The 25260-nt window shown below is 42.4% G+C and overlaps 1 protein-coding gene across 11 annotated transcripts in view; it reads right to left on the reverse strand.

Annotated features, from left to right (window-relative positions):
* The window catches only part of SRD5A2 (steroid 5 alpha-reductase 2), an 87238-nt gene extending 83149 nt beyond the window's left edge, over positions 1 to 4089 (reverse strand). For 2 of the 11 annotated variants that reach the window (XM_074378679.1, XM_074378680.1), the window contains exons 1-2: positions 3874 to 4089; positions 581 to 677 (exon numbers count right to left, since the gene is read on the reverse strand). In XM_074378679.1, the coding sequence (XP_074234780.1) occupies positions 581 to 677; positions 3874 to 3967 (191 nt within the window). In that variant the 5' untranslated portion in view covers positions 3968 to 4089. Of the gene's footprint in view, positions 1 to 133; positions 246 to 580; positions 678 to 3873 lie in introns of those variants that run through there. The other 9 variants (XM_074378686.1, XM_074378687.1, XM_074378678.1 and 6 more) reach the window with 8 other exon arrangements.
* Between the last annotated feature and the right edge of the window lie 21171 nt (positions 4090 to 25260).

A 25260-nucleotide genomic window follows, 5' to 3' on the forward strand; every position in this document is an offset into this window, starting at 1 on the left:
TGTACCATTTTAGGATTAAAATTTCCTGTAGAGAAAACCACCTTCCATTTAATTATGAAAATTAACAGAAAAATATCTTCAATTCCAAAAGTTTGCTTTAGGGCTAACTTTTCATAAGCACACTTATACTCACTCAGGTCAGTAAACAGGACAATCTCATCTGCCTCTCGCCCGCACATTACCTCTCGCTGCCGCTCCCCACTCACAGGGATAACTGTGCTTCCCTCTTTCCCTCTTCCGGAAGCCTGTGGATGAGCACAGGACTAATGTGACTGTAAGCTGAGCTGAGGGGTCCCTCTGGGAGCACCGCCGGGCCCGAGGCCAGCGCTGGGCCCCCCAGAGGCTGCTCGAGGAGAAAAGCACAAGCAGGGTCCAACCACCTAAAAAGTGCGTATTTCTTTCTACCTAACCATGGAAAAAGCTCTAACAGAGACCTTAAAACTGATCTTCAAATGCGACTGACAACCTCAGGGGAACCAAAGAGACAAAGATGGGACAAAGGAGAGGAGTGAGTACAACACAGCTAGAGAGTTCTGTCAGCGGAAATGAAAATAGAGGCTGGGTAATAAAATAGTCTAACCTGGTTGTTTGGGTTTTTTTTTTTTTCTTTTCCTTTGTGCTTCCTCCAGTTGCGCCGGCTCTCAGGGTGCCACCTGCAGAGGCCTCACAGCAGGCACCTGAGAGGAGAGCTCGCGGTGAGAAATGGGTGCGCGGACCCCTCAGCTCGCCGGCCTGTGCAGAGCGCCGCGAGGCCTGCGCGGGGCAAGATGGCGGCGGTGGCGGCGGCGGCGGCGGCGGGCCGTGTGCAGCGAGGCTGTGCCCTGGCGCCCGGGCAGCGGCGCCCACCCTCGCGCCGCGCGCTCCGCCCCCTCGCGACTGGGAGCCCCACCCACGGCCTGTCACGCCGAGCGCAGTGATCTCTAGAGCGGAGCTCACTCCTCTATCCTTTGATCAAAGGGTAAAATTCTTTTGCTTCTGAACTGAACTCTGTCCCATGCTCTTGGTTCCAACGACACCAGGCAGAAGGACTCTTGTTGGGGACCAAGTCAGGAGAGCGGGTAACAGTTCCAGTTCAAATCCTCAAGAGCACAACTCATTCTGTTACCACCCAGGTTCTTGGACTCTTTAATCAGCAAAATTGGTAGGAGGCCAGGCAAGGCATTTGGACAAGGCTTTCCTGGAAGAGAAAATAACAGGTTCCCTTGCTTCCTTCTTGAGGGGCGGGGGCAGAGAGGGGCAAGCTGGACCCCTAACTGGGGTGAGGGTTGGGATGCATGTGTGGGTCCGGCTGGAGGGGTGGCTTAGGTGGCCTACCCACCCCCTTGGCTGTGCCCAGTGCGTAGTGCCCTGCTTTTGCTCCCAGCAGGCACCTCAGAAGCAGAAGTTGGGTTTGGGCCTTTTCCCGTCTTACTGTTCCTAATTTGCCCCGCATAGCTTCTTTGTATTGTGTTACTCGAGAAGACTTTTGTCTAGGTGCAAGCATTCCAGTCAAGCATCACAGGTCCCAGCTTGTCTCAACTCCAACACAGCTGGATCTGTCCCTGATGCTGCCCACCCACAGACAAGATGCAGAAAGCCCTGAAGTCACTTCATTTCCTTGGATGACTTTCTGTCTGCATCAGTGAGAGTTGCAGGGTGTTTCCCTCCCTCAGTTCTCCCTTCATCATGCTCCTTCTAGCAATCAGCTTGTTCAGTCTGAAAGTGATAGCTTTGTTAGGAAATTACTGAGTGTAAAACCCACTTTGAAAGCAGGTAAATTCAGAGTTCAGGGTTATAACCTTATACAGCATTTCTGTCACCCTTCAGTCCAAAGCCTTAATGTTCTCATGAGTCCTCTCAGCCTCTTGGAAGGTCAAGCCTTTTCTGCCTGGGTCCCGGTGACTCCCTTTGAAGGCAAGCTCAGCGGCTCCACCACTTTCCACTCTAAGAATTAGCAAATCTTTGACTACCAGCCTGCAGTTTCAGTTGCTCCAAACCATCTCTTTTCTGAAAACCACTCTGGTGTCAGCTCCTTTATCGTAGTCTGCCCTCAAACTTCTCTTGAAGTCCTTTCAGTTTCTTCACAGCCCATTGCAACCATCTGCCTGAGGACTCCTTTAAAGTTTCTGATATCCTGGGGAGGAGGGCTGGGGGAGCAGCTAGCCCTCCCCTCAGAGACCCTCCCTTCCTCTTCTTCCTGGGGCTTCCTTCTGTTATCTTTGCGTCCTCTTCAAGTGGGCCAGTTCTCCAGCTTCAGGCGCAGAAATACACAGTTACCCTTTAACCCCAGTGAAAACCAGGTCCCAGCAGCCTGAAGCCAACAGAGGACAGGAGGTACTCTTCCAATTTCCACATGGATCTTGACCAAGAAAGACACAGATTTCTTTATGTCCCAACACCCAGCCATGTGCTCTAAAATGACTCCTAGATGAAAGTGTTCTCCCCCAAGCAGAGCCATAGAAAGAAGGGAAGAAGTTGAGGGCTGTGAGGAGAGTAACTGTAAGATTCTTCAGATAGAAGGCACTCAGAAATTAGGTGCTGGAAGGCCATCCTGGTGTTTTTAATGCTGGCCCCCTGTTTGGACATCCAGTCGTGGGGGTTCTGTACGGTGAGCCTTAATTGTTGATGTTGCCCTGCAAAGGCACTGTGCAAGGCACTGGGGGAGAACAAGATGAGAAAGACAGGATTCCCTGCCCTTAGGGATCCTGCAGCTAAGACAGAAACTGAAGGCAATGCAAAATGGGGCAACATTTAGTGGCACAGTATAAGATGCCAAGCACTGGAAGGTCTGTATTGGAAGAGCTGTTATCTTCACATGAAGGATGAAAAAAATGTTTTTGAAGGCAACAGAATTTGAACTTGGATTTAGAGAAGGAAAGGGAATTGATCAGAGAGGAAATCAAAAAGCACAGCCCTGGCAGAGGGGACTTCATGAGAGAAGTAGAAAGAGGAAAGCTCAGAGTGTATTCCCAGAACAGAGAGGCTGTGGAGTTGGGCTGAGGAGCAGGGAGGGGTATGTGCAGGTCCATGCTACACAGCCCCTGCCCTGGTGTCCTGAGGCTGCTGGGCACAAACCATGACCCAGAGGGAGTCGCTTTTGTTTACCAGGTCAAAGAACACAAGCCTTTGCATCATTTGTCATCTGTGGCCACCTCTCCACATTCTCTGCCCCCACCTTCCTCTTTTGCTTTATTAATGAGTACAAGGTTCATTTTCACAGGCAACCATTGAAACAAAAAACCTGACTTCTATTTCAAGGGAAATTTTTTTTAAAAGCTCATTTTAAAAAGCTGCCTCTTAAAACATTTGCTCTGATGGAATTTTCTTACTTGTTCTCATGTATGGGAAATAGCAAACAAGAGACAGATAATATAAAGTTCTGAGATCTTGGCAGAGAGATGCAGGCTTGAGTTTGGTCAGTGAGTCTGGCCAAGAAGTGCATAACACGGTCCACAGTGCAGACCTCCTCCGAGATCACTTCGCTGGCATGAACTCTGCCAGAGACCTCAGTGGGGCTCACAGGATCGTGGTTTCCTACCACAGTCAGACACCTGCGTGGCTTCATAAAAAGGGCCCCAGAACAGAACCTAGGGGTCCTGGAGTCATATCCTGGATCTACCATAACCCTCCGTGTGACTTGCAGCAAGTCACTTCATGCCTCCATGCTTCAGTTTCTTTCTCCCCAAAATGAAGTGTCTTGCTGCTTTCAAGGGCAGTGTAATCTTTCTTTTCTCAAGGAAAGGTTAGGGTTAACCTAACCCAAGAGTTAACCCAACCCAAGAGTGCTCAAATAAATCTTAACTCTGCCCCCTTTTAAATGCATAAGTTGGGAGAAGTTACTTAACCTATGTGAGCTTATTTTTCTCCCCTGAAAAAGGAATGAATATTACCTACCTGAGGTTGCTGTGGGGAAATCAATGAGGCAATGCATGTAAAAATGCCCGGCACGATATCCAGAAAAGAATTGGTACTTGATGTCCTCCTCCATGACTCTTTAAAGGGTCATGTTGTGTTATGATGTTCTGTGTTTCCACCAAGTAAGGTCCCCACATGTTATCAAGGAGTCTGCAAACATAGCATGGCTGAAATTCACTAGACAAAAATCAAAGCAAACATTTTCAGCAGAAGGCCAATAGCGGATTAGGTTAATGGGCCAAATCCCGTGATTTAAGACACACTTTCCTCTGTGCCAGTGTTTCCTAATCATGCTTGTTAAAAACACCCAAGCCATCATCTGGAGGTTACAAAGCAGCAAGTCTGGAGAAAGACCTGGGAATCGGAATATGTAACTAGCACCTACACCCCCCAAACCCTGGAGGAGTGCTTATCCCAGAGTCAAATCTGAGAAACAGCAGTTGATACAGTTCCTTTTGAATTCCCAACCACCCACTTCTCCATTCTCTGGCCTGCTGTGGCTGCCAGCTTCACTGCCCACCGCTGGCATCTATGTGCCACCTGGAATTTTTTCAATCCTTACATCAGTTCTGCTGCTCCTCAGCCAGCTCTGTATATTTGGGGATTGACACGGCATCTGTGTTACAGAGGTGTGCCAACTCCTTCCTCCCCTCTAGAGATTTCCAGCTATATGTACCCTTGTTAAGCTGAGTCCAGGAAGAAGCTCACATGTCAGTTTCCCATTCGTAGTAGTTTGGGTTGAAGATGTATTTGGAAAGAAAATCAGAATTAAAGGCTAAAGAAGGTCTGAGCTCATACTGCTCACCAAACAACAGGCCAATACATTTATTGGTGTTGAGGCAAAGAATAGTGACTTTATTTGGAAAGCCAGCAGACCAAGAATCATCTTACTCAAGTTAGAATTCAGGCTTCTTTTATACTAAAAGGGGAGGAGAGGTGGCTGGTTGTTGCAAACTTCTTGGTGCTGGCCAGACCCCACAGGGGATGTGATGATCTTTTGTTCTTGCAGTTGTCCACATAAGCCTCCAACAAGACAAATGTTATTCTCTGTACTAAAACTTTGTATCTCTATATGAATGGAAGAGCATTATACCTTTAAAGGTCAAGCCTGGGAGACAGAGGCTGGAGAGTGAGCTATCATGTGTATTTCAGACTATAGACAGCATTCTTTAACATGGGAGCAGAGTCGGCTTGACTAAGCACAGGAAACAGAGCACAAGGGTTAGAGCTAAAGGGAGGGATCCGATATGGAGTCAGGTTTGTTCTTCTCTGTTACACAGTCAGTTTTCAAATGTCCTTATTTTCCATTAATATCATTACTGGAGACTGTCAACATTTGTCCGGGGCCCGTCAAACTTCTTCAGCTCACAGCACTGCTAGAAGGCTGACTGAACCAATCATTGCACTTTTTGGAAAGGGTTCATAGTCCTGTCACACCTGTCAAAACACAGACCTTAGGTTGACGACAGTCACAAAGTAGCACACATCCCAGATCAAGCCTGCCCAGTGACCCCCACAATGCCCCCCATGGATACCATGTGGCTCACAGCACAGCCAGGTGCCTAACCAGCAGCCACCCCTCTCCACTCCTGTAGTGACCCTCTGCTCCTGCGCCCCACCCTCCTCTCTCCACCTGACCCCCTCTCAGGTTCCCTTTAACTCTGGCCTCTGATTTCAACTTTCCAAGTCAGGAGGCTGCAAGGAGACCTGCCTTAGTGCAGCAAGGCCAATGATACACCACAAGTAGCATTCCTCATCTGCCCTGCATCTGGTTTCTCCTACTATGGTCCAGTTTTTTCTGGGATCAGGGATTGACCCTGTGACTGAAATTAAAGTCTCAGCTTGGCCCATCCCTGAGGGTGAGGGAACTTTGTGTCACATCCCTCACTTCAGCCACCTTCCACCAGCCCAGACCTCTGCATGCTGCCTAGTTGCTGAACTCCCCTGTCTGTCCACCTGTACATCCAACCTCTCTCTGGGCAGATCTCCGTGCCCAGCCTCCCCAGAGATGGAGTTCCACCTGCCTGGCTTCTTCCTACACCTGCTCATGACTCCACCTCCAGCACCAGCCTCTGGTCTCAAGGTTGACTCTGACAGGGTGTTGAGGGATAGTTTTATATCTCAGGTACATAGTGGGGTATAATAAAGTCCCCAGGAATCCAGGCTATCTCCACCTGAGTTCATGGGGATATGTGAGTATACCCCACACTGAAGCATCTCAGAGACCTAAACTTCGGAGGGAATATCTTGATCCTACTCACGTTGCTTCTACAGGCCTCTGTGCTGCAAAAGAGGGCTGCTTTCACTCATTCATTCATGTTTGCCAAGAAGCAGGCATCATGATGGGACTAGGAACGCAAGAGAGTAATAGGAGAAGGAGCACGAGGAGGTGAGGTGAGCCTCAGGCCAAGATGCAAGCCTGGCAACGACAGAAGGACAAAGGCCGGGGAGGAAGAGTTTCAGACCACACAGCAGTTCCGGGAAAGGTTTGGCCAAGTCAACGGGGAATCCTTGAACCAGAGTCAGGGTGGAGAGCCGCATCTCCCCAGAATGGGCTGGTTTTAGCAACCCCACCACGAACCTGCCATCCACGGGAGGAGCCTGCGGAAAACGTGAGCTCTGCAGCATTAGGGGCCTGAGGGGACGCTGCCGGGCCTTCTGTCAGTTATGCTCCAGCAGGAGACTGAGCAAGCCATTCTCGCGGCAGCCACCTGGGCCAGCGGGGAGCATGAGGAAGTGAGAGATCAAGCTGCCAGTGCTTTAACTTAAGAAAGAAAACAGAGCATTTCAGACGGAAGTCAGTTCTAGAAGGAGGCTGCAAGATTTCAAGATTCTCTGCTTCCCTTGGAATTTGGGTTCTCCCCTACCTGTTGGTCTGTAGGTGGTTAGGAAAGTGTCTCTGAGCAGGTAGCTGGGATCCAGAATGCAGCCCTGGAGCCAAAAAGGGCCTTTAATTTTTCCAGGAGGTAGTGGGCACAACATGGAGAGGGAGACCTGTTGATAAGTGACATCAGCCTTTGACTCCACATGTCATTTGGACCCAAAGCCCCATGCACTCGACCCAAGGCTTACATGGCCTCACCTGTGGCAGTCAGCCACCGCCAAGGCTGCTTAACTCTGACTCAGAAGCAGAAACCTCCTCCCACGCTTTCCTCCCAATCTCCCTGAACACACCCCACAGAGGAGCAGGAATTTCCTAATTAAGATTTCTAGATTGATCGTCTTCACCAAGTTCACAGAAGACAGGCCTCTCTCTATTCTTGACTTTTTAAATGATGTATTTGTAGGATTTGATACATGTGAAAGTATCGATGTGTGTGTATAATGTGTATGCATACAAAACAAATGCGCATGAGCCCACCAACCACCTGTGACGTAATCTGTGGACACATCTGCCACTCCATTATAAAGCAAATTTTTAAACTGTTTTTTTAAACATCAATCACGTAGAACAGAATAACTATAACAAAAAATAATATACCAATTAGGTGGATTATTAATAATAACAATAGAAGATTAAGAAGAAGATCTAATATGTATTGGGTGATTATTATATACCAGATGTGAGATAATAAAAAATATACATATTGGTCCCTTTCCCTGGTTCCTGGCACAGAGCTTCTAAAAGCTTTGTAATTCCCTAAGTGATAAGAACACTAGAAGCATCTATTGTTCTAATATCTGTCTTTGACCCAATCCCTGACACAGGGCTCCTGAAACCCTTGTAAATTCCAAAGTGAGAAGCGTACTAGGAGCATTTTTTGCTCTAATGAGGTGACCTAGGGTGGGCTCTTGGATGGCTCCCTGATGGGGCTGATCACCAAAAAGACCAAGCCATGATTAGAAGCTTGGAATTTTCAGCTCCATCTCCCCCTCCTCTAGAGAGGAGAGAGGCGCTGAAAACGGGACTTAATCATTGATCATGCCCACGTGAGAAAGCCTCCATAAAATCACAACAGTAGGTAGTTCAGAGAGCTTCCAGACTGCCAAACACATCCATACTTTATAACTTACCTCCATGTTACATAGATTCTCCTATGTATCAAACATTTTGTAATAAAAATAAATATCATTTACATTATTTTTAAATTGTAAAAGGAAATGGATAAAGATTCAGCTCACCTTGTGCTGTTTCATTTGCATTCAGATCCTATCTCTTCTTACTCTGTAGAAGTTTGAGTCTGGTAAGTTATATTTTATGATAGCCATGGGACTGGTGCTTATATCCTCTGTTACTTTTAGCAAATCAGAGCCTATTGTGTGTAGCCAGAAGGCTTCAGCTAATGTGAGATAGAGTAAGAAGCAGCCAGTTCCAAAGCTCATTTATGACATCTAACATTTGAGAAAGTTATTGGCATTGTCAACCACCCTCTCATTAAGTTCTGTTCTAGACTAAGCTGGAACATCAGGAAATAATACAAAAATCACATTTCCTGAGTCCCTCTGAGAATTTAATTTATTTAGTTATGATTATCCTTGGCCCCTACATCACCCACTGGGGCAATGGAAAATACATGAATCAAATGTAGTCATCGTGCTACTAAACCCCAACTAAAATATCACCTTCATATGGTGTATTCTCTGATCTCTAGTGAAAGAGATTTTCTCCTTTATCATGGCCACTTAATGATGACTTAATGATGTTACAGCACCTCTCCAAATAATACAGTTACAATGTATAAGTTACTTAGATAGGGATCATGTGCCTAACCTGCTTTATAGCGCCCCCCAGTAGGCGATTTTACAAACAGTGATTGCTTGCTCGACTCGTGCCTATCTCAGAGAGGCTAAAAGTAAAGGGTAAAGAAGGTATCAGGCAAAGGTGTCCATAGGAGAAAGATGTGAGGAACTAAGATAAAGTTACAGAAGAAACAGAACCTACATGCTCCACGGAACTCTAAAGGCTATTAAGTGCCAGAAAAATGAAAGGAAAAATCAACTTCAGGGCTCTTCATTAAAAAAAAAAAACAAAACCCACTAATGATAAAGAAATTATCCTAAAAGTGTCCAGAGTGAGAGGAAGAAGAAAACAAAACAAACAAAAAAGGTCACCAAATAGGGAACAAATTTTTAAATGATATTGGATTTCTCATCAGCAATATTAAATGCCAGCAGACAATGGAACAATCTATATAAAGTTCTGAGGAAAAATGATTTCTCAAAAAATCTCAGATTCCATAACCAAGCAAATGTGGAGTGAATGGTCTCTGGTCAATGGAACAAGAAATTAAAATTTAATAAGTCAATGATAGAGAAGCATGAAAAAAAAAGAGTGACGTAAATACACAAGATGGGGACTCAAATGTAAATCCACAAGTATCACCAAAGAAAGACAATGGACAATAAGAAATAGACGTCAAATCATTTAGAAATATGGAAGTAACCACCAGAAGAAAGAGCTGGGAGCCTGCGGGTGGGGAGGAGTTGTACACGGGGAATGTCACTCATAACCATATGCATATATTACTCTAAAAACATTCAAAATTTTTTCTATGAATGGTTTATTCTCACTAGAAATAAGAATGAAAATTAAGTATATTGGTACAAATTTACTGAAGGGTAATTTGATGAAATGTGTCCAAAAATGTTTAAAACATCCAAAACTTTTGAGCCTCTTCTAAGAATTGATTTTATTAAATAATCAAGAATGTTCACAAAGATACATTAACTAGGATATTCATCAAAGGTTTGTTTTAATGAAATATTAGAAATAACAACTTTAATGTCCAGCAATAGGGGCTTGTCCAAATAAATAATGAAGCAATTATATGATGAAATACTATATAGCCATTAAAAATAAAGTAATAGGGAAATTTTTAGTGACATGGAAAAATATTCACAATTTATTAACTGAAAAAACTGAGCTATTTATGGATAAAGTGATATAATGTCTTGGATTTGCTCAAAAAATAATTTAGGACAGGGGGAAGTGAAGGAGGGTTTATGTAAAACAAGATGGATCACAGGCTGATAATTATAGAAGTGAAATAACTGGGAAATGGAATGTCATTATACTATTTAGGCCACTTTTGTATATTTTCAAGATTCTCCACAATAAAGTGCTTTATAACTATGTACAGTATGGATGCATTGAAATATGGAAATGAAATATAGAATAAAAGACATATATATCAAAAAATTGAATGGTTATGTCTGGTCACTTTCATTACCACTTGCTTATTTCTGTTCTTTAGATGATCCTCACTAAATGCAAATACTTCTGTAGTAAGAACTTCTAAAACTCTAACATGAAATATGGCCTATTTCTGAGTTCTCTAGTCTTTGTTACTTGCCCATATTTCCTTTGGAATCAAGTATCACACCATTTTCACCACCTCATTTTGTGGTAGCATTCTGTTTTTTTCCATTAGCAGAAACTACAAGTGAAGCATCAAAATTATTTTTTGTTTTAAGGTTGAAACAATTACACTCAATGATGGGGCTTGCTTTAGAACACAGTGATGGATTTATTGTTAATTTCTCAGAATGTCTACCTCTTAGTTCAGTGGCTCTGAGCCCTGACTATCCATCAGAATCACCTGGAATTTTTCAAAACAACACCACTGCCCAGCCTTTAATCCCCCAAGGATCTGATTTAATTGGTCTGAGACAGGGCTCAGGTACTGGACATTTCTTATAAAGCACCCCCTAGTTGATTTTAATGTGCAGGCATGACTGAGAGCCACTGTCTTAGTGCTTACTTTGGACAGCGACTCTCAACCTTGGCCGCACTTTGGAGTCACTGGAGGAACTGTGCGAAACACCGATGTGTGGAGCCCACCACCCAAGATTCTGATTTAACTGGTCTGGGCTGTGGCCTGGGCATCTGAATTTTTACCTCTCCCCATACTTCCCCCCTAATATACATATCTTTCATTTATTCACAATGTCTGAGATTTATTTCTTTGCTAAGAATTTGTTTCTGTTAAAATATTAACATCCTGCTAAGAAAATATCCATTAAGATTTGCAACCCCTGACAGTTTCATGAGAACAAAAAATGTGGTTTGCATCAACATTCTGAAAAGTTTTGCACATGGGGAAAGAAAAGAGTGGTAAGACAAAGGGGATGTGAGGGCATGATATATATTAATATAGATATTAACAGAGAGAGAAGGAGAGAGAGAGAAGGGGGAAGCCTCAGAGAGAGAATGTAGGGTTTAAGACAAATGTTCCCTGCTTTAAAAGTGGAAGATGACACACAAAGGCAAATACTGTACAATTCCACTTACAGGAGTTACTCAGAGTTGTCAAAATCACAGAGGACAGAAAGTCAAAAGCTAGTTGCCAGGGGCTGGGAGGAGGAGGAAATGAGAAGTTATTGTTTAATGAGTCCAAAGTTTCAGTTTTGGAAGATAGGAAGAGGTCTGAAGACGGGTGACGGTAATGGTTGCACAATAATATGAATGTATTTACAAACCACTGAACTACACACTTAAAAATGGTTGATAGTAAATTTTGTTCTGTATTTTACCACAACAAAAAAAAATTGGGGAAAAAAAGAAGATGACAAGGATATTTGGAAACCTTGAGGTTGAGTCTACACCATTAACTGAGCTTTACTGAGCTAAGCCAAGTATCCTGAGAAGATCCAAAATCAAGGTTTTTATTTATTTTATTTATTTTTTTGGGTGGGGTAGATAATTATGTCTATTTACTTATTTTTAGAGGAGGTGCTGGGGATTGAACCCAGGACCTTGTGCATGCTAAGCATGTGCTCTACTGCTTGAGCTCTACCCTCCCCACTACAAAGTCAAGTTTCCTCATGAGACCAACTTTCCATTCTGAGCTTGGAGATGAGCTCCTCTGAGATAGAACCTCACTTCTCCTTACTCTCGTTCTTAGGATCACCATGAAAAACTTCTCTGTGGCCCCCAACATGATTAAAATTGGCTCCCCCATTAATCAAGATTTTCAACTTAGCAAAGCGTGCCTGGAGCCATTTTTCCTGTGTTAAACACTGGTGTTTAAAGTTTAACACTGACTTCCAAAGACCACGAAGAAAATCCAAAGCTTATCCAGGTCTCAGTGGTTTCACAGTACACGTGGCAGGCATTTCATGTCTCCTTTGCTAAGGACACTATTCTTTCTGGAACTCTCACTTTTCAGGAACTCATATTTTCCCAGGTATCTTGTTCCAGTTTTTTGATGCCACTTTTCCTCATCTCCAAAGTTTTCCTATTGTCTTCTGAACTTGAAGCCATAAAACACAACATCGTGAATTTTGCTTGTAAACCCTTAAATACTCAGTAAAATGGAAAATTCCTTCCAGCAATCAATGAAACAGTTACAGATGACTAGGAAAACCTCCCTGATATCGCACGTAACTTTCCGTTTTCCATTGCAAGTTCTAGCTTAGATTTAAATTGTCCTTCTTCTTGAGCATTCTCGTCCATGTTTCCTAAACTTGTCGTATGACACAGATCACTTAGGGTGCCTATAAAAATAAATGCAAATCCCCAAAACCCTTCCCTGGATACTCTGATTCAGTAAGTCGAGGATGGAATCCAAGACCTTATAACTGCCTGTGTGTCTCAGGTGATTCTGCATTAAGCTAAGCTGCCTACATATAAGACAAAAGAAAAGAGCTCTTCCCAACTCTCCCACTCCTCATTTCCTCTTGCAACCATTCCAGGATTTCCTGCGTTTTCCCCTGGATGTTGGTGTCTTGTCTCAGTCTTGCTATTCAAAACGAGTCCTCAGCTTGTTAGAAACGCAGAATCTCAGGCCCATGTGAGACTTTCAGAATCTGCACTTTAACAAGATCCACAGATCATTTATACTTCCACTAAAGAATGAGAAGCATTGAGAGAGAAGTGTTTCCCAAGGTTTTTGGTAAACGCCAAAATCATGTGAGGCCTTCTCAAAACTGCAGCTGCCAGACTCCACCCCAGACCAGCTGGTTAATTCTGATGTGTATCCGAATTTAAGAAACACTGCCCAAATGGCTCCTCCTCACAATTTTAACTTTGGCAACGACTAGACTATAATTTTTTTATCTGCCAAGGAAAAAGGGAAACTTTTAATATCTTCCAAGATGCTAAATAAGTTATTGAACACAGTTTCTGCATCTTACAATAACAGAAAGCTGGTTAAAATGTGGCTTGGCTAGCACAACATCCTAGGCATCAAAGTCCCCATTACCCATATCTCAGTTGCACCCTCGGTCAAGTTTCCAGATACCCCAGCCAAAGGGGCTCTGCCAGGCTCCATTGTGGTCTGATGAGATCCTCAGCACCTCCTTTCTCTTTTTGTTGGGTCTCCCCAAGTGCCTTCAGGACCTGAGAGGTCTATCGCTTGGCCTCTCCGTCCATTTAATCCTTTCACCAGAGTCCCTGGCTGTCTGCTTCCTCAGGTAGACATTCCCCTACCTGATTCCAAGCATGCTTTCCTGAGTTTCTGCACTATCAGTTGAACAGATGCTTCCTCTGATCTTCCTGAAAGTCCCTCCACCTTTGGAGTTACATCTTTTTCCTCAGACATCTCCATATCTCTCTCCCCACCTCCCCGTCCTACTTCTCTCTCTCTCTCTCTGTGGTCACTTGGCCTTCAGATTAGCCAACACGTATGTAGCACTTCCTCAAGGCCAAGTGCTGTCCTTGCACTTCACATATATTAACTGAGTCTTTACAACATCCCTACAAGTAGGTAGGACTACCATCCTTCAACAGATAAGAACACTGAGACATGGCAATTCACTGACTTGCTTGCATTGACTTCCCATAGCTGGTAAGTGGGACAGGCAGAGATTCAGACTTAGCCCATTTGGTCTCCAAACTCCACTGTTTAGCCCCTACACTATAGTGCCCTCCAGGACTCACTCCATCTTCCCCAGGGTTTTTCTGCCTGACATCATTGACTAACCTCCAAACCAGAGCAGTAGCAGATTTCCTCCTTTTCCTGGCTTGAGAAATGTCTAATAAGTTCTTCTCTTACTGTTAAAGAAGACACAATGGCTAGATCATGAGCCCTGATGTGGCTTCATCAAACTTTCACTCTGTTTCTCTTGGCTTCCTTTCAGGGAAATAGTCAGGATTTTAATTTTACAGAATTTAATTTTATTTCACTTTAATTAAATTAAATTAATTATTTTAATTAAATTTTCACTTTATTTAATGTATTTACTATTACACACTTTATTTTATTTTATTGAGTTATAGCCAGTTTACAACGTTGTGTCAATTTGCAGTGTAGAACACAATTTTTCAGTTATACATGAACATATGTATATTCATTGTCACATACTTTTTCACCATGAGCTACCACAAGATCTTGTATACATTTCTCTGTGCTATACAGTATAATCTTATCTATTCTATATAAACCTTTCAGTATCTACAAATTTTGAACTCCCACTCTGTCCCTTCCACCCCCATCCCCTCTGGCAATCACAAGTTTGTATTCTATGTCTATGAGCCTGTTTCTGTTTTTCTGTTTTGTATTTATGTTCTTTTTTTTTTTTTTTTTTTTTTTTAGATTCCACATATGAGTGATCTCATGTGGTATGTGGTATTTTTCTTTCTCTTTCTGGCTTACTTCACTTAGAATGACATTCTCCAGGGACATCCACGTTGCTACAAATGGCATTATGTTGTCACTTTTTATGGCTGAATAGTATTCCATTGTATAAATACACCACATCTTCTTTATCCAGTCATCTGTTGATGGACATTTAGGCTGTTTCCATGTCTTGGCTATTGTATATAGTGCTGCTATGAACATTGGGGTGCAGGTGTCTTTTTGAAGTAGGGTTACTTCTGGATAAATGCCCAGGAGTGGGATTCCTGGGTCATATGGTAAGTCTATTCCTAGTCTTTTGAGGAATCTCCACAGTGGCTGCATTCCCACTGGCAGTGTAGGAGGGTTCCCTTTTCTCCATAGCGTCTCCAATATTTGTCATTTGTAGACTTTTGAATGACGGCCATTCTGACTGGTGTGAGATGATACTTAATTGTAATTTTGATTTGCATTTCTCTGATAACTAGTGATAATGAGCATTTTTTCATGTGCCTATTGATCATTTGTATGTCTTACTTGGAGAATTTCTTGTTTAGGTCTTCTGCCCATCTTTGGATTGGGTTGTTTGTTTTTTTCTTATTAAGTCATATGAGCTGCTTATATATTCTGCAGATCAAGCCTTTGTCAGTTTCATCTTTTGCAAAAATTTTCTCCCATTCTGTAGGTTGTTGTTTTGTTTTACTTATGGCTTCCTTTGCTGTGCAGAAGCTTGTAAGTTTAATTAGGTCCCGTTTGTTTATTCTTGCTTTTATTTCTATTGCTTGTGTAGACTGCCCTAGGAGAACATTTTTGAGGTGTATGTGAAACAATGTTTTGCCTATGTTTTCTTCTAGGAGGTTTATTGTATCTTGTCTTATGTTTAAGTTTTTGATCCATTTTGAGTGTATTTTTGTGTATGGCGTAAGGGAGTGTTCTAGCTTCATTGATTTACATGCTGCTGTCCAGTTTTCACAACACCAGTTGCTGAAGAGACTGTTACTAATACACAACTTTATTACATTATCACAATATTAAAGTGAAGCACTTACACAAGTAAAAGTGGTTGTAAAGGAAGTGCAGGACTGTTCTCTCACACATGGCCTAAAAGTTGAGGAGTTCATCTCAGGAAGAAATGGGCAGGGAAGACTGGTGAGAGGAAACATCCCAAATCAGCCCTTCCTGAGCAGGACACAGGCTTTGTGACATGGATTTCAGCAGTTGGAACAGAAGAGGCCTGCTTAGGACAGGGAGCACTGCACTGGCAACAACACTTGTTGGTGTTGACAGTAGGAGGACAGGGGCTGATGAAACTTCACCCTCAGGGAACATATAAGGAGCAGGCAGTCCATCTCAGGAGCCATCTCAGGAAGAGAATTAAAAGCTGTATATCAGGCACAACAACAAGAATAAAGTTCCTTAAATGGCACGATTTGCCATGTTTACGTAATGAATGGGATCAAAACCCTTCAAATGAAAAGGGCTGCATGTCTCCCTTTAGAACGGTGAGGAAACTGGGTCCCACACTATGTTCGTTATAAACAGAACAGAACCCCTCCCACCAGAGAAGCTTCAAGAGGAGAGGTAGCTATGTGCTGCCACCTGCTGTAGGAAAGACAAGAACCCAGGAAGCTGACCCAGGACCAAAAAGTGGACTTGAGACCTTGCAGGAGAAGGTCCTTGGTGGGTCTCCTGGCAGCTTCTGAGAAAGGAAGATCTGAGCTGGCCGGTCTTGAAGCTTGTATGAGAATACATTTGTCCACTACTGGGAAGAAGACCAGAGCAACCTCACTGGGCCAAGCTGTAGGTATGAGGAGGTACACAGACCAGCCAACCAGGAGCTGGGTTCCCACTGGGGAGCGGGAGGTAGGGTTGGAATGCAGGTTGGAGCAGAATTGGGGCAATGTGTTTCCTTATGAGTTAGGGACAGGAAGAAGATGACGACTCTGTGCCAGGGAAGCTATGCCAACCAAACCAACCATGCCCAGACATCTTGTGATGTAGGGATAAATAAATTCTCTGAAAATGCAATTTCCCTTCATCTCTTAGGAAGGTTCATCATTTTAAAAAATCTAATTTGTCTTAGCCAAAGTTAGAAAAAGGATAAATTCACAGGGTATAGTGTAGTGACTAAGAACATGCTTTCTGTAGTAAGACTGCCTAGGTTCAAATCCACTTATTACTCGGTGACCAGAAACAAGTTATATTTTTCCCTTGTGCCTCAGGTTTGGCTTCTGTAAAAATTCTGGAGACAATAATAGCTCTTCCCTTGCAGAATAGTGTCAAGATTAAATGAAATAATAGAGATAAAGCTCTTAGAATGATACCTGGTGCATAACTAGCATTCAATAGATGTTAACTGTTAGCACTGGGTAACAAAAAGCTCCTGCAGAAGTGGGTCTCAACATCAATGTGTAAGAATTACCAAGGGAATCTTCTCTAACTACAGATACAGGGGGCGTCTGGACTAGCTATGAGGAATCAGCATTTTTAGTGTCACTCCAAGTGACACTGATGCAGGTGGTCCAAAAGCAGCCTGGAAGGAACCCTGCCCTGGTGGCTCTATGTAGTGGTGGCATCTTCCCTGCACAACTGAAAACCCAGGGGTGATTTGTAAGGGCAAACTCCAGAAAGAGGAGAGCTGGAGACAGCGGTGGTGCTACTCTCTTCCAGCCTGGAGTTTCCCTTTTACACGTCTTACTTCCGTCCAGTTCTCTGAGCCTCTACCGAAACACGGCCGTGCACAGAGCAACGGGAGTTTGACAAGGTCATCTCAGTACTGTCAACATGCAGCATCTCCCATTCTGAAAGAAACTTTTTGTGAGGACACGCCCCCGCCCCTTTTTAAAATTTGTCTGCTCCTCCACTCTGAATGCTGTGCTTTTTAAAGAGGGCTTCAAGATTTCTACTGTCCCAAAGGGATAAAAGTTGGAACTAACGCTCCATTCACAAGCTTGGGAAATTCTTCTGCAGTCCCATGAGAATATGAAATGGGAGAGCTTTCTTGGGTGCTTTGAACAGTCTAGGCAACCCTCCAGATGTGCCCTCCAGCTCCTCCAGAATGCCAGGAGTGGCCCCGGATTCCAAACAATAGCAGGCTGAGACTCAAAAATGCTCTTTGTGGTCTTGGATCCTTTTAAACACCATCCCAGATTGAAGAGAATTCAAAATTGTGCCTAACAGATTCTCTTGAAGTCTTGCCCCAAATGTCTGAAGTAAGCACTTAGCCTCCTGCTCACTTAGCAATGGCATGGCACGTGAGAACTGCAAAAGGCATGAAAGACACATGGCTGTGTTGTTCTGTGCATTTAGCTTCGGGCTCGATGCTGGAATTATCTCCCTAACCATCAAAAGCACAAAAATGGTTTGCTGACAGGGGAAGGGGGTGAGGGGTGGCAGTACACTTTCCCTTCAGGTAGAAGGCTCCTGAGCTGAAGGTCTTCCATGAGGTACTTCTGTGCTCCCTGACACAGGATTTGAAATTATGGTAAAATTATCCTACTGAGTTGTGTTTCGATTTTTTTTTAGGTAATTGAAACTCTACATGAACCATTTTCCTTATGCCATCATTTCCTTATACCAGGCATTTATCTACATTCTTTTAAATTACATACCTGCTTTTTCTTCCTTGGACACAGGCTTTGGGGTCTGGTGTGTTTCTTAGTGCCACATACTTTGTCGGAAAAGCCCCTCTACATATTTCAAGTAAGAAGGGATACATCTCAGACTTAGAGGCTTCCAAAAGTGTGGAAATTGTGGTCCTGAAAGTGCAGGAATCTCAGGAAGCTATCACTAGCAATCTCACGTGCTTGGAGCACTAAGTAGAGTGATTTTCCAGAGGCCTCTGAGAACATACCTGCTGTTCACCAAAGCCCATCCTCTGCTTACCGCTGTCCTAGGAGCAATAATGGCTTTTGCTTCTCTTCTGCCTTCCAAATCACATGTGAATGCCATTCATTGAAAGAATATAACCAAGAGTCCCACTGACATATATCCTGAAAAGTGTCATTCCAACCCCTGAGACACAGGAAAGAGCACAGAGAAGAAAAATGTGCTCACTTTTCAACAATTAATTCTGTACCTAATGTCATTTCTTTAGGTAATGATGGTGATTTTAGAGGGTAGGATGCTGTGTATGTGTTTGATGTCCTTACGTGGCAAAATTATAAGCTGACGTCCATGGCAGATATCAGGGACGTCTAATTCTTTTTATTTCAGGCTTATTGTTCCTTATGGTGAGAGGTGGCTTACTTTCACCAAAGAAATTAGAAGTCACCAGTTTAACTCCACACAGAAGCCTTTCATTGCTGAGGCTCAACCCTCCACCCTTTTGTCCCACTGTCAGAGTATTCCTAGAAGAAAATGTTCATATGGAGGTAAAATGCAGAACCATCATATGGAAGACAGATATTCTGGCAAGTTCCCCAACCACAGTGAACTTTGCTAGAGCAAGAAATAAATCTTTATCAATTTAAGTCACAGAGATTTGGGGGTTATTCATTGCTGTACCATAAGCTAATCTGTTCTAACTGGTACAGTTAATGATAACAGAAAGGGAAAGGGATATTACTAAATAGTAATTTAAAATCTGTGGCCTTGGCTAAAAGATCATGCAAATGGGATACTGAGGAAGCTGTTGGTGGGAATGTAAATTTATGCAGCCACTATGGAAAACAGTGTGGAGGTTCCTTTAAAAATTAAAAATAGAGTTGCCTTATGATCCAGAAATCCCAATCCTGGGCATACATCTAAAGAAAACTCTAATTCAAAAAGACACATGCACCCCAGTGTTCATAGCAGCGCTATTTACAATAGCCAAGACATAGAAGCAAACTAAATGTCCACTGACAGATGACTAGATAAAGATATGGTATGTGTATACGTGTGTGTGTATACACACACACACACACACATAATGGAATACTACTCAGCCATATAAAGGAATAAAATAATGCCATTTGCAGCAACACAGATGTACCTAGAGATTATCATACTAAGTGAAGTAAGTCAGAGAAAGACAAATACCATATGATGTCACGTGTATGTGGAATCTAAAGTATGATACAAATGAACTTATTTACAAAACAGAAACAGACTTACAGACATAGAAAACAAATGTATGGTTACCAAAGGGGAAAGTAGGGGGCAGGAATAAATTAGGAGTTTGGGATTAGCAGATACAAACTACTATATATAAAATAGATAGACAAGGTCCTACTGTATAGCACAGGGAACTATATTCAGTATCTTGCAATAACTTCTAATGGAAAAGAATCTGAAAAAAAGTATACATATACATATATATGTGAATCACTTTCCTGTACACCAGAAACTAACACATTATAAATCAACTATACTTCAATAAAAATGTTTTAAATGAAATGAAATAAAACTCTCTAGCCACATTTTTTTTTCAAATGGAACTTCATCAGCTTGGAGTCCTCAATGTGGAAAATACAAGTCAGAGCCCCTCATCAACCTTAAATGGATATGGAGCATGAGCAATAAATAAACCTATTTTGTGGTGTTTTTGTTACCTAGTATTGCAGAGCGTGTCATGACCGATTTAGTTTTCCTATCACTTCTCCAAGTTATTTTGAAATCTTGATTTGTGTAACTCAGAAATCTGCCTTGGAAGGTGTCTATCCCAAACTCCCTTAAAAAATACAAATGCTCTTGTCTTAATCCCAGCAGACCACTATTCCACCTACTTATCCACTTTCAGTCATGGGCACACACAATCTTGTACGTGGAGCCAAATCTGCTTCCCTATTATTTTTACCTGTTAATCTTAGTTCTTCTCACCTATGCAACCGAAAGTAAGAATAATTCTTCTCCCAAAAATATCCTCTAACAAGTTTTCTTCTCTCTAGGTTATTTAATTGTCCCTCAGATGGCAGTTTCCAGACTCCTTACCATCCTCATCACCCTTCTCTTGATTGCAGTGCTTATGTTCCCCATAGAATAGTCTCATAGAACAAATCTCCAAGGCTTTCTCAGTTTCTTAGTAAGAATTAACCATCTCTCCTCAATATTGTGAAAGCTTATTTATAAACCTCTCTTGGGGTGCCTGAGCATTACAGTCATTATTATTTGCATATGTGTCTCCCCATCTAAACTCAGTTTCTTGAGGCTAAACTCTCACTCATTAACATATCTTGAGGGACCTTCACAGCAACTCTACACATTATAGGCACTCAAAGAAAGGAAAGCCAGAAGGGGATTCATGACTCTAGTAGGCTGAATAATGGCACTCAAAGATACCCAGGTCCTAATCCCTGGAACCTATGAACTTTACCTTGTATGATAATAGGTAACAGGACAGATGTAATTAAGATAAGAATCTTGAGAGAGGGAGATTATCTTGTGTTATCCAGTTGGGCCCTAAATGTAATCAAATCACATGCAGACTTACAAGAGATAGGCAGAGGGAGATATTACTATGAGAGAAGGCAATGTGACAACCTCAGCAGAGAAAGAGGGATAGATTGATTTAAAGGTAATACTCCGTGGGCTTGGAAGACAGAGAAAAAGACCAGAGCCAAGCAATGCAAGCTATTCCACTCTAGAAGCTGCAAAAGTCAAGGAAACCGATTCCATGAGCCTCTGGAGGGAGTGCAGCCCTGCCAACACCTCGGTTTGGGGCCAGTGAAATTGATTTTAGACTTCTGGCCTCCAGAAACGTAGGAGAACAACTGTGTGTTGCTTTAACTCACTAAGTTGGTGGTAATTTGTTACAGTGACAATGCAAAAATAATACAATGCTCAAAAGGATTCAATGGGTCTGACTTTCTGACACAGCCTGAGCAGCACTGCAAGCATCTGGAACAAGCCAATGCCATGCTTGATGCCGATCAGGCAGTCTACACCAGCTGCAACTGGTGGGAGCCACCACGTCTTCCAAAGGTAGGAAAGAGTTCCTTTATTTCAGAAACACAGCAGTAATTTTCCTTCTTACAGGAATAAACCATAAAGTAAAATTTGGTTAACTTAAATTCATATTATTTCTCTGGCTTTTTTCATAGTACTGGCATGACTTAAAGTATTGACCAGCTATCAATATTCCTTTTATTCAGACAATATACTATTTATTAAGTTAAAAATGATCACAATTTCATTTCATAAAATTATATTTGAAATTGAAATTTGCACCTGAGCCTCCTCATTCTCCCATGAAAGGCAATAGTACCAGCTGCTGGTTCCTCAATTAACAAAGTGACAAGATGTAGCAGACCTATTGACTCGGTGTCATTTCTTTAGTTTCCCTCTTTTTATTAATTTTAGTATCCTAGGAAGGGAAGGAACAAAAATGCATGATTGGCAATTCTGATGTCAGGATGACACATCAATAGAATTTCAACTGCTCAGCAATAGAATTTAGAAGCTACAGAAAAGACACGTTTGAGGGCCTGCTCTCCCAACATTAATAACAATCATTGATTTTCTTAACTGTATTTCACGATAAAGTCATTAGGATTTAGAACTTTGCCATTCTTGATGGCTAGTTCTTTGGAACACTTTGCATTTGTAATGTTAATACTATAAAATGAATCTTCACTTAAAAGTGAGCATCATTATGTACTTCAACGAGGCCATCCAGATCCCATTTTAAATGATATTCCGTCCTCTCTTAAAGAAACAGCTATGACCTAGGCCCTCTGCCTCTTAGCAACTTTGAGATCTATCTCTCTCTGTTTGCTTAGATGCATTTATGAATAGAGGGCATATCATTAAAGAGAAAGTTTGGTTGCTTAACAAGAAGATTAGTTCTGGAAAATAGCATCAAATTTATGAACATGAAAATGCTGCCTTTAAATGCATCTATGTGGGGGTGATTTAAGCAGCAAACTCCCAGCTACTGAAATGACATGACTGCCTAAGACTTGGGATACATTTCTTGCAGTGCACCTGCAGAGCAGATGTGGCCATAAAAAGTTCAGTGTCTGAAGGATTCTTAAAGGCCAGGGCATGAAACTATGCAACAATACAAGTGTGTCTGGATGTACACTAACAAGGCTCATATGTGAATTTGAAAAGTTTTCAAATGAAGTTTAATCTTCATTGAGCTCTGTTTTATGAGAGAAGAAAAAAAGTTGCTAAGTTTTACATCAACTTTTTAAAGGAAAGATTTATTAAGTTATTTAACCAAGATAATGGGAAAGCCTTCCCTTTACTATAACAGGTGGGAGGTTGACTTCTCCAATCTCTTCCCCAGTAACCTTACTTTCAGCAATGGTAACTTTTTCCCAACATAAGAGAGTCTAATGGAAATTGACTGACCTTTAACACCCTCAGCCATATCACACCTCCCTTTGTTTGTCCCATGGTCACACTGAAAAAAAATCAGCTTTTCTCTCCTCCCTTATTCTAGTTACTCCCAACAAAAACGACCAGTGTTGCCTGGTTGTTCAATACTAAGTCTCTGTTAGTAGAGGCACTATATATGAGTAATTTCTCTTTCCTGAATTTTCAGTTTCTTTTTGCTTTTTTATAAGCAGAGAAGCACTGTGAATTTATAAACATTATCTCTTTGGAGGAATCCTTTATGTTCGGGGAATGATTCAAATAGGCTTTTGAGCAACACAAAACAACCTGCTTTTTTTTTTTAACTGCCTCTTGTAACCACTCACTAATGTAACTGGGGGGATGAACTACAGCTGGAAATCAAAACTGATCCACTTTCTCGAAAAAGACGTTAAGGACTTGTGAAAAATCAACAACTATAGTTTGTGAGAAAAATAAGCCTTTCCTTTCAGTTCCTATTTCAAATATTATGCACCAGTTTTTAATACCAAGTTCTGTTCTTCGTGGTTTATTCCAAAATTACTTTCATTCATTCATCATCTCCTGATTATTTCTCTTGTCTTCTTAGCAGGCAAAGTAAACTCCAACCCCGAAAAGGGGAAAAGGTGGATCAGAGCCCAGACTGGCCCTCATTCTCATGGGCTGGTTTATTTGTTACCAAGTCCTCACACTCACACAATCTTCTCTGTCCCTTTCGCTGTCTCACAAGCTGAGGTAGGAGTAGCTTTCCAAATAGCCTCCCTCCAGTGATTTTTCGTCAACTAAAAGTCCAGCTTTCTCTTGCTGGACCATACCTTGCCTTTGTTCAAGACCTCATCTTCTCCTCTTTATCTCACCATTTCCCCTTCTGCATCCAGGTTCTGACACTCTTCCTGACTCAAATCTATGCCCCTACAATCCATTCTTCACATTGCATTCAGATTAAGCCTTCTAAAGCCCAAAACTCATCATGTATGCCCCCTCCTGAGAGCCCTCCGATGGATGGATCTATGTTGCCTCTAGGATTAGCCCAGATTCCTTACAATGGCTTTTTGCGATCTGGTCCCTGCCTATCTTCTTTCACCACTCAGCACCTCCCTGCCTCCGTTTGTATTCTTTGTCTCACTGAAGGATTTGCCTCCCAAACTCCCCATCTCTATTTCTTCCCCTTCTTTTCCTCGCATTGCTACAATGTAAGGAAGACATAGAGCTAAAAGTGTGTCCAAAGTTTCTAGCTTGACTCATAGAGTGGACAGTGCCATTTGTGGAAACATGGAAGAGAAGGTGCAGACGTAGGGCATACAAGGAGCTGTTTTTGAGAAATATTAGTTTCAATGTGCCTAAGGGCCAAATCACAGGTGGAGATACTATGCATACAGTTAGAAAGGAAGATGTGAAGTTTAGGAGAGGTGAATGCTGAAGATAAAGATCCCGAAAGTGAAGCCATGGTGGCCACCAGGAAAAGTGTAAAACAGGAAGAGATGATGCTAATGGCAGGACATTTAGGACACAGGCAGAAAAATAAGAATCAGAGAACTGAAAAAAATCATCAAAGAGATAGGAATATATAAAAGCCAAAAGAGGAGATTATGATTATAAGCCTGCCAAATGCAGAAAGGTCCTATATGATGTGAAATGACAAAAGGCTATTAAATGTAAGACTTAGGAAGTAACTAGTAGTTGTCTATCCGTTTAGCACTTTGTTCTTCGAAAGATTTTCCATGTATTATCTCTCATGGTCATTAAAACAACCCTAGAAATCATCCAGGATGCTGACCAAGGACACGTAACTAGTATTCAAGATTAAGACACAAATCTTCTGATTCCTAGATCAGTTCTCTCTCCATACACACTGCCTCTCCACACATTAGCATGTATGGGCATTAAAAAAAAAATGAGAAGCACTCATAGACTAGTGAAGGAAACAGACACCAGGAGATGACTTCAAAGTGGCAAAAGCTACAAGAGAGGATTCCAAGGGATCCTGGAGGTAAGCTGCCAAACCCACCTTGGACTCCTGGAGGAGATGAAGCCTGAGCAGAATCAGGAATGAAGGGGTGAGTTAGCCACGGTGGAAGAAAGAGCTGGCAAGGGACCAGGTGGGGCTTTGGAACAAAGCCGTCAACAAGAGCAAAGCACAGAGCAGCAGGTACATGGTCAGTGAGTCTGAAGAGCTGCAAGAAATATGGTGAAGCCAAGGAGGAGAATACGAGATGAGGTGGGAGACGGGCAGAGTCGGCCCTGGGAGGACTCTAGAGCCTTGTTAAGAAGATTATGCTTCATTCCAGGGGTGATGGTAGAGTCACCAGAGGACTCTGGGCAGGAGCACGACAGACCAACATGCAGCACAGACACATCATTCGGCAGCAGCGTGGGGACAGAGAACAGCTAGAGAGCTGTTGCATTAATCCAGGTGAGAGATGATGGGAACTCAAAACAGAGCCGCAGAAGTCAAGATGGAAAGGAGAAGCCAGTTTCAAGAAATGTGAGGGTTGAAATGATGTCTTAACATAACATGGTCAGCCAACAAGCCCATCTAACAGACATTTCCACAGCACAACATGCTCTTCTTTACGAGGCTGGATGTCTG

Source organism: Camelus bactrianus, chromosome 15, assembly GCF_048773025.1.
Source record: "Camelus bactrianus isolate YW-2024 breed Bactrian camel chromosome 15, ASM4877302v1, whole genome shotgun sequence".
In the NCBI taxonomy this organism is placed as follows: domain Eukaryota; kingdom Metazoa; phylum Chordata; class Mammalia; order Artiodactyla; family Camelidae; genus Camelus; species Camelus bactrianus.